Source organism: Chlorocebus sabaeus, chromosome 11 (assembly GCF_047675955.1).
Source record: "Chlorocebus sabaeus isolate Y175 chromosome 11, mChlSab1.0.hap1, whole genome shotgun sequence".
NCBI classification, from domain to species: Eukaryota; Metazoa; Chordata; class Mammalia; order Primates; family Cercopithecidae; genus Chlorocebus; species Chlorocebus sabaeus.
The window spans coordinates 109027940-109037777 of record NC_132914.1 but is presented as its reverse complement, the minus strand read 5'-3'; the positions used below and the strand labels follow the sequence as shown (position 1 = coordinate 109037777).

At 44.7% G+C, this 9838-nt stretch overlaps 1 protein-coding gene across 1 annotated transcript; it reads right to left on the bottom strand.

The window, feature by feature from the left end:
- Positions 1-4224: 4224 nt before the first annotated feature.
- Positions 4225-9680, bottom strand: LOC103239136 (disintegrin and metalloproteinase domain-containing protein 1-like). The gene has a single exon (XM_008004755.3). The coding sequence runs from the start codon at positions 7221-7223 to the stop codon at positions 4521-4523; it is 2703 nt and encodes a 900-aa protein (XP_008002946.2). The 5' UTR covers positions 7224-9680; the 3' UTR covers positions 4225-4520.
- Positions 9681-9838: the final 158 nt, after the last annotated feature.

The following is a 9838-nucleotide window of genomic DNA, read 5'->3' as shown; positions in this document are numbered from 1 at the left end:
TGTGGTGGCTGGTTGGCCAGTTCTCCATCCTAAATCAACCCAGGCACAGGTTTTCTATGCCTGAATGTCTAGGCTTTCCAGCACGGCTGACCAAATTACTCAGCCGTGCGAACTGGCTGCACAAGTTAGTTTCTGAGCTCCAGCCTCAGGTGGGCCCTTGGTGCTATGCCTGAGCCTCTCTGTTCCTTCACTCATATCTCTCTCAGGTTTAGGATTGCACCACTGCACCCCTGCCTAGGCAACAGGCTTTTTTAGAGAACCTGCTCTGGAAAAAAAAAAAAAAAAAAAAAAACCTGCAGTGGAGAAGAACATACTGGACAGAAAGTTTCTTACCTTTCTCCAGAATATCTTAAAAACCAGTTCACTTCTCTCCATTCCCACTGCCTGCACCCTTGCCTTCTCTCACTTGAATGGTCATCATCCTCCTAACTCTTCCCCTGCCTCTGGCTCTCTGGATTTTACAAAATCCCTTCCCAGCTCCAGAATTACTTTTCTAAAACACAGATCTTGTGGCTGGGCGTGGTAGTTCACACCTGTAATCCCAGCACTTTGGGGGGCCAAGGCAGGCAGATTGCTTGAGCACAGGAGTTCAAGACCAGCCTGGCCAACATGGTGAAATCTCATCTCTACGAAAAATATGAAAAAGTAACAATTCATGTGAGAGTTTATAAATACATCCAATTTCCTAACATCATTTCTGAGAACATCTATTCAAATACCTGTTTTGGGCAAGGCACGGTGGCTTATACCTGTAATCCCAGCACTTTGGGAGGCCAAGACAGGAGGATCACTTGAGGCCAGGAGTTTGAGAACAGCCTGTGTTACATACTGAGATCTCCATGTCTAAGAAGAATTTTTTTTTTTTTTTGAGATGGAGTCTCGTTCTGTCACTCAGACTGGAGTGCAGTGGCATGATTTCGGCTCATTGCAACTTTTGCCTCCCGGGTTCAAGTGATTCTCCTGCCTCAGCCTCCTGAGTAGCTAGGATTACAGGCATGCACCACCATACCTGGCTAATTCTTTATATTTTTGATAGAGACGGGGTTTCACCATGTTGGCCAGACTGGTCTAGAACTCCTGACCTCAAGTGATCCACCTGCCTCGGCCTCCCAAAGTGCTGGGATTACAGGCGTAAACTACCGTGCCCGGCCCTAAAAAGAATTTTTTAAAAAAATTACCCAGGCATGGTGGCATGTGCCTGTAGTCGTAGCTGTTTGAGAAACTCTAGCAGGAGGATTGCTTGAGCCCAGGAGTTTGAGGCTGCAGTGAGCCATGATCATGCCACTGCACTCCAGCCTGGGCAATAGAACTAGACCCTCTCTCAAAAGAAAAGAATAAAAACCAAACACTTGTTCTTATCTCGGTTTCTCATCTTCAACATGGTCTTGTAACCCTGAAGCTCAAATCAGTCATAAAGATAAGCAACTAAAATCCTAAAAGTCTATTACAAAAAAAACTCGTTCTTTGCCAAATTTCTTAACTTCTTTGTCCAATGCTGTGAAATGCTGTTGGCCTTATGTGTTGATTCCCAATTATCTACTTGCCTTTTGGTCCTTAAAGAGTTCAGCATGCCCACTATGAGGGTTACCCCTTCTGTAACTCCCCAGTTCTCTGTACAAGTGCTTTTCAGCAGACATCTTCACATCTTTTGCAGAAGTCTCTAATACAAGTTTACATTTGGAGAACTTTAGTTATACAGTTTCACTTTTGTCCTCAAAACTCTCAAGTGCCCACCGACTGATAGCATGGGTTCTTGCATTTTTATTTTGAACCAGAATCTCACTCTGTTGCCCAGGCTGGAGTGTGGTAGTGCGATTGTGGTCCACTACAGCCTCTAACTCCTAGGCTCAAGGGAGCTTCTTGCCTCAGCCTCTGAAGTAGCTGGGACTACAGGTGCACACCAGCATGCCCAGCTAATTTTTTAAAATTTTCTTGGTAAATTTTTTTATGTTGCTCAGACAGGTCTCAAAGTCCTGGATTCAAGCCATCCTCTCACTTTGGCCTCCCAAAGTGCACTATAGATTATAGGCGTGAGTTCCCACACCCAGCCTGATACCATGGTCTCTCACTGTGAATTTTGATCTTTTGGCATAAAATTCATCCTGGATTTGATTATCAGAATCAGACCTGAGAACTTGTGACCTGGTTTTCCTACCTGTTTTCCTTGTAGTCACGTATCCACAACTGAAGACTTTGTTTCGGATTTTGCTTTGAAGTTTTTATTCCACTTAGAGTAACTAACATAAGCTTCTTGAAAGCAGACAGCAGGTGTTATCCTTTGGTTTGCTCTGTTATCGCACATAGAGTAGGCAGTTAGAAGAGAGGCTCGGCAAGTGTATGCTTGGGGACTGATGCTCAGGACCTTCCCTGAGACAGAACATTTGCTCAGTCTGTAGCTCTGTTGTACCTGAGAAAGATTTTGCAAGTGCCATGCCTAGAGACTAGCAATCCTCATATTCTGAGGTTGGCTCTGGTTAAGTCATTGACTTGGCCAACACTTATTGAGCACCTACCATGAGCTGGGCCTTCAGAGCTAAATAAGATGCCAACCTTATTGCCAGCTATCTGTCAGGATGTAGTAGGGGAAAAGACACTTTAATCCATAATGACTACACAATGCCATAGGTTCATGATAGGATCGACATTTATTTGTACGGCTTTGGTTTCATTAGAGTCACTGAAGATAAAGCCATGTTCTGGGAAGTTAAGGACATGTCTTTTCCCTCACTTTTTTTTTTTTTTTTTTTGAGACAAAGTCTTGCTCTTGTCCCCCAGGCTGGAGTGTGATGGCGCGATCTCTGCTCACTGCAACCCTGGCCTCCTGGGTTCAAGTGATTCTCTTGCCTCAGCTGGGATTACAGGTGCCTGACACCACTCCTGGCTAATTTTTGTATTTTTAGTAGAGACAGGGTTTCACTATGTTGGCCAGGCTGGTCTTGAACTCTTGACCTCAGGTGATCTGCCCGCTTTGGCCTCCTAAAAAGTGATGGGATTAGAGGTGTGAGCCACTGTGCCCGGGCTTTTTTTTTTTTTTTTTAACTGAAGGAAAAGGCTCATGAGGCAATAGATTCACTCATTCCTGGGGAGGGATGCAGGTCCCACCACTTACTGGCTAGCACTAGAGCAAACTATTCAGTCTCTGTTTCCTCATGTACAAGTTGGAGGTTTCACAGGGCATTCGGGAGGATTAAATGAAGACAGTGAATGTAAGGTGTTTAGCACAGGGCCTGGCACAGAATGGAGAATGTTACTGTTATACTTACTATGTCCTTACTTCACAGAGAAATGACTACCATACTGAAAATTCTGTTACTGGCCAGGTGCAGTGGCTCATGCCTGTAATCCCAGCACTTTGGGAGGCTGAGGTGGGTGGATCACAAGGTCAGGAGATTAAGACTATCCTGGCTAACACAGTGAAACCCCACCTCTACTAAAAGTACAAAAAGAAATTAGCCGGGCGTGGTGGCAGGCACCTGTAGTCCCAGCTACTTGGGAGGCTGAGGCAGGAGAATGGCGTGAACCGGGAGGTGGAGCTTGCAGTGAGCCAAGATCGCGCCACTGCACTGCAGACTGGGCAACAGAGTGGGAGTCTGTCTCAAAGGGGGAAAAAAGAAGTTCTGTTACTTGTAATTCGAGATGTTCCTATAAATTGTCAATAAAGGAAAAAGGAACTTCAGTAGAATCATTAAGATAAAAAAAAAAAATGAAGAAATAAATACTTCAAATGTGAACTCAGCACTTTACACTTTACAATCTACTTTACATACTGCCTAGGTTGCCTTCCCTCCTCCATACACCCAAACGGAGTGTGTGAGATGTCCCTGGATCAGGTTTAGCCCCTTTCATAGAGCCCCAAAATAAAGGATCCCAAGCACTAGGCTGCTTGGAGTCTGGAGTGATTATTCATGTGGAAAAAAACTTTTATTTAAAATCACCTATATTTATTGAATAGAAGCAGACAGGGCTTATTAGAACATTCAATCATTATAATAACATTCGTAACATAATGGGTCACTATTACTGGGATGAATAACCTAGTCACAGCAATGCAGGCATGCATAATTGATAATACATTATGTCAGATCATGTGAATGAATGTTTATATGCCCTGAAAAGCAAACTGGGTGACTCAGAAACTGGCCCAACTGAAACAAGACATTGATAGCAATGACCCATGAGAAGAGCTAAAATTATTTCATGAAACATGAAAAAACGAAATAAAGAATATTTTATATATGATTTTATGTATGAAAATATGATGAGTTTACAGTGAATACTGTATAAGTCAGGAAATCCCTCTTCGTACATTAGTATGTTTCTACAGATTAATAGTCCAGTCACAGCCTCTGTAGACACCAATTCTCACTTCACATTTGCTTCTATGAGCTTCTTATTCCACTCAATGCCTGACATGTTTGAGATATTTGGCTTCATCCTTCACTCTTCTCTTTTAGCCTTCCCTGTCTTTTACCTGCTTCCTCTTTTGGTGTGGGCTCTTTCTGGGCTTGTGGTGGAGGGGCCTACTGTGCTGGTGGGGCCTCTGGTGGAGGGGCAGCCTCTGGTGGCGGGGCCTGTGGTGGGGCAGCAGCCTCTGGTGCTGGCGCAGCCTCAGGTGCTGGGGCAGCCTCTGGTGGTGGGGCAGCCTCTGGTGGTGGTGCCTCTGCTGCTGGTGGGGCCTCTCCTGGTGGTAGAGTTTCCTCTCCTGGTTGTGGAGCTTCCTCTTCTGGTGGTAGAGTTTCCTCTCCTGGTTGTGGAGCTTCCTCTCCTGGTTGTGGAGCTTCCTCTCCTGGTGGTGGGGCCTCCTCACCTGGTGGTAGGATTTCTTCTGCTATTGGGACTAGATCTGCTGAAGTCAACTCTGATTCCAGTGTTGTCTCTGTTGATGCCTCCTCTACTTCAGCCACTGCTGTCTGAACTTCAGAGCAGAGGTAGGATATTGTAAGTAGAGAGCACAATAATAGTACAAGAAACAAAGGGACTAGTAACACTACCAGTTTATAGTCTACATCTTGTCTCAGACGTTGAGCACGAGCAATACTTTCACTACCGCTTTCACTGTTGTTAGTAACTTGCATTCCCGGGGGGCCACTGTCCACACTGCCTCCATTTCCTGGATTTTTACAGTCAGGAGGGGCAAAACCAGACTCACAATGGCAGTGCCTTAAATTGTTGCAAACTCCTTTCCCATGACACGATTCCTCTGGTCTGCAGTCATACAGGCGCATAGAGTGATGAACGCAGGAGTAATCCATGCAGACTTTGTTTGGGGCACAAGAAGTGCCGACGTGCACATTGCCATCATCAGGGATATCAGTAATGTTATCGGCATCCATGCTCCAGCACCAGTCATTGTCATGAGGGACCTGGATCACTGTATGTTGAGCTTTGACTCGTGGTAAGGATTGAACACCTGTACATATGAGTTTCCCACAAAATACATTATCATCTGAACATGTAACATATGTTTGCTGATCCTCAGTGGGATGGCCACAGTTTCCAAACCGGTCTCCTCTGGTATTCATTGAAATGTAACAGTCTTCCGGGGCAGATCTTGCAGGGTACCCATATATATTCACACATTGGTTATCAGGGTTCTTACACTGACCCCCAGAGCAATAGTGAATTCTATCACACAACGTGCCATCTTGCTTGTAGCTGTCTGCAGGGCATTCTGCAGAGCTACCGTCACAATATTCTGGGAGGTCACACTCATCCTGAGTAGGACGGCATAAAAACCCCTTCCTTCTGAAAGTGCAGTCCAGACAGCAGAGGCCATGGCTGCACTCAGCATGCTCCTTCAGAGTACATGTGGGATCACAGCATGGGTCGAGGTGACAGGCAGAACCACAGTCACACTCCTCCATGTCCTCCACCACGCCATTTCCACAGGCAGAATCCCTACACTTGCGGCCCCTGGGCCATGGCTTGTTAAATAGGCAGGCCCCTTTGTGTTCTCGAAGGAACTGGTGGAAGTAGTCAGAGCTGCAGTTGCTGAAGCCACTTTCTTTTGTGATATTTTCATGCATGAGGCAAAAGTGCTTCTCTCTGCAAAAGCAGGCCGAGTGGTCGTGCTGAATACCCAGGTTATGCCCGAGCTCATGGACCATCAGGGCTGCAAACAACAGCACATCTTCATGATGGAAGGATTCAACAGCTGCCGCAAAACCGCTTGAGCAGGCACCACTGAGAAAGGCCTGGCCCGTATTCTGTCCAGGATGATGCCCGACGATCATGTGGGCAACATCGTGCTTCGCACGACGGAAGAGCATCTCTTGTCTCCAGCGATTGAAATTCCTGAGTGTGATTTGCAAGTCCACTGCGACATCTATTAGGTCCCCCTCGGTCCAAATCTCCATTCCGGCCAGCACCACCTCTGTGTTTATTCCCCTAGTGAAGCTGTCGGCCAGAGCAATGACATCCACTACTCTCTGGACCGTCTCATTGATGTTACTGCCCCACATCTGGAACCGCTGGTTGTTGACCACGACAAACATCTCCACGTACTTGGTGTGTGACCACAAGTAGGACAGCGCCTGTAGATCATGAGGCTTCCTGCTCCCTTGTTGCCAGCTAGTGGACACCACATGGCTGTCTCTGGAAGTGACACCACAGGAGACTCGCGCTTCATGTGCCATGGTGTATAACACATGTTCAAACCGTCTTGAAGAGTCCATGGGCTCAATGCTGTAAGATTTTTCCTCCTTAATCAGGATGCCCCTGAGACCTGCACAGGTGTTGACAGAAACGAAAGAACCTGACACTCCTTCTATGTAGCCTTCATAGTGGCAGTCATGTGAGATGAAAGGCAATTCTTGCCCCAGGATGCCATTGTGGTAACTGTAGACTGGAAAGTTATTCACAAAATGGCTTCTCTTCACCTTCAGGTGAACCAAGTGCTTCTGGCCTTGCATAAATAGCAAGTAGGACAGTCCTTCCACTGGGCTGTCTCCTCCCTGGACTGTCAGCCTCTTTGGAATAATTATTTCATAGAAAGAGTAATAGATTGATCCCAGGTGACAGTGCATGCTTGGCGCAAAAATCACCAAAAGCATCAAAATCTCTAACCTGATACATGAAGGTCCGGGTACTAGCCCCATTCTCAAGTTCCACTTCTGTGGAGCCCAAGTTTGGAACTTTATCTTAATCTCTTCCAAGGCCACTTGGCTTTTCCATAGATATAGCAGGATGTTGGCAGAGTCTTTTAATAACGCCACCACTGACATGGCCCAAATAAATCAGTTAATGATTCTGGGCCTATATCCATCAGCAGAGCTCCCCCTCGCACACAAACCTTTGGAGGCTCAGATGTTAGTCTCAGATCTACACTGGCTCCCTTACTGGCAGTTCTTGCCCAATTCTGAGTCTTATAGATAACTTCAAGCTGTGTTTCTCTTCCTGCTTCTCTCCTGGCCTTCGGCAGTTTCTTTAGTATGTCTTCCTTCCAACGGCAACAACTGTAATCCTCCTTAGTTATATTCCTTTTACCTTCATGCAGAGATATTCCAAGCAGAAGGCCTGTAGTGATCCAGCCAGTACTGTAACTCAGGCAAATTATTCTTTATCCTCAGCTTAGGCCACACAACTTGATATCCGTTAATCTGCTCATTCTTTGAAACCCAACATTCTGGCAGGGGGTGGGGGGAAGGGGACAGGGCTTCTCTGGGGAGCTCTGAAAAGGACAAAGTTCTTTGTGGCCCACTGCCTCTTTCCCTCATTTCTGCAGTTTTCAGGGTACCATTTCTCAGTTCAACTCTCCTTTGTCAGTGTCTGGTTTTTTTTTTTCTTTAATTCAAGAAAATCCGTATGTGTATGTCCAAGTTTTCCCTCATTATTGCCGGTTCGTAACAAATCTCTATCTAAAGTTTTCCTAAAGCACAGATATATTACGTGTTAAGTAAAATGGGCTCAGTTTCACCATGGGGGTATATAAAGGATCAGGATCAAAGTTCAGTTCCTCCAACTGCCCTAATATAAAAACAAACTGTGGGGTCCGGGCACAGTGGCTCACCCCTGTAATCCCAGCACTTTGGGAGGCTGAGGCAGCTGGATCACCTGAGGTTGGGAGTTCAAGACCAGCCTGGCCAGCATGGTGAAACCCCGTCTCTACTAAAAATGCAAAAAGTAGCAGGGCGTGGTGGAGCGCGCCTGTAATCTCAGCTACTCAGGAAGCTGAGGCAGAAGAATTGCTTGAACCCAGGAGGCATAGGTTGCAGTAAGCCGAGATCACGCCATTGTACTCCAACTTGGGCAACAGAGGGAGACTCCGTCTCAAAAAAATACTGTGGGGTCAAAATAAAAGCTGACTAACCAGATGTCTAGTTAACATTTCATCAAGAAAAGAAAACTGGGCTATAGAAGAACTTTTAAAAGATTTCTTCGGTTTGGAACTAAAATCGACCTGAAATGTCTGTGGAAGTCCTTGAATTTGGTTTTCATATCAGTTTCCTTGGTGTATTTAGCAGTACAAATTTAAAAGGAAAAGAAGCCCTATGCACCCATTCCTTATGCAGTTATTCTGTGCATTCTAGATGAAGAAAAATAAAGCTCTACATTTTTTATCTTGTATAATTTTACAGCAAGTCAAATATTTACAACATGAGACCTTTCAAATATGAGATATGACTACAGAAAGGAATGTAATGGTACCAGATCTTAGGTAACAGCATGAGAACAGATCAATTTATTCATTATTCCTTAATTCCTAATACAGATAATACAATGTATCATTAGCATCTAGCAAGAAAATTTATACTGTCACGAACCCACTAAAAAAATTTACAGCAAGAAAAGTGAAATGATTTCCAGCTGTACTTCTTGTGATTTATATAAGCACAAAGCTTCTTAAAATTATATTTTGAAAATTATCACAGATTTTCGGGTGTTTCCCTGTGTCTTAACCAAAATAGACAGGGCAAATTAGGTTAAGCCATTTGGTGGGATAAAAGAAGATTCAAGAACAGAACATTCTACTTTAAATAAACAATTAAAATGAAGTATCCAATTTTCTGATTCTCAAATTGAAACATATTTTCCTCAATAAATACATGCACACACACATACCCACACACAAGACCTGATTTAAATCTTTTGGCTTCTTTGACCAACAATTACCATTTCTTCAACTCGTTTTTTCTCAAATGAATACAAGCAACATAAACTCTTTTTAAAGAGTAATTCCTGCCAGGCACAGTGGTTTGCTCCTGTAGTCCCAGCTACTTAGAAGGCTGAGGCAAGAGGATTGCTTGAGCCCAGAAACTTGAGTCTAACCTGGGCAACATAGCAGGATCACGTCTTTTTAAATTTTAATTTATTTATTTCTGAGACGCAGTCTCGCTCTGTCACCCAGGCTAGAGTGCAGTGGGGCGATCTCCACTCACTGCAACCTCTGCCTCCCGGGTTCAAGCAATTCTCCTGCCTCCGCCTCTCAAGCAGCTCGGATTACAGGCATGTGCCACCACACCTGGCTAATTTTTGTATTTTTAGTAGAGACGGCATTTCGCCATGTTGGCCAGGCTGGTCTTGAACTCCTGACCTAAGGTGATCCGCCCGCCTCGGCTTCCCAAAGTGCTGGGATTACATGCATGAGCCACCACGCTGAGCCTTATCTATGTTTCAAACAATAAATTCAGACTGGCATTCTCCTGTGTTCATACATTAGAGAGATACAAGTGTTTTTTACTACATCAAGTCGACTTTTATAACTGTGGTAAAGTCTAAAAGTATTTGACAAGTAATGGCTTTAATAAGCAGAAGGTTAATAAATCATGTAGGCAAACAGGAGAGCATAACCTGCTGCTTTATAAGAATTGTTTTTACCGTGTTGTTTCCACAGGTGTAG

What these genes read in the sequence shown, in the direction of transcription:
- LOC103239136 (XM_008004755.3), bottom strand. Translation starts at nt 7,223, where the DNA reads ATGTCAGTGGTGGCGTTATTAAAAGACTCTGCCAACATCCTGCTATAT.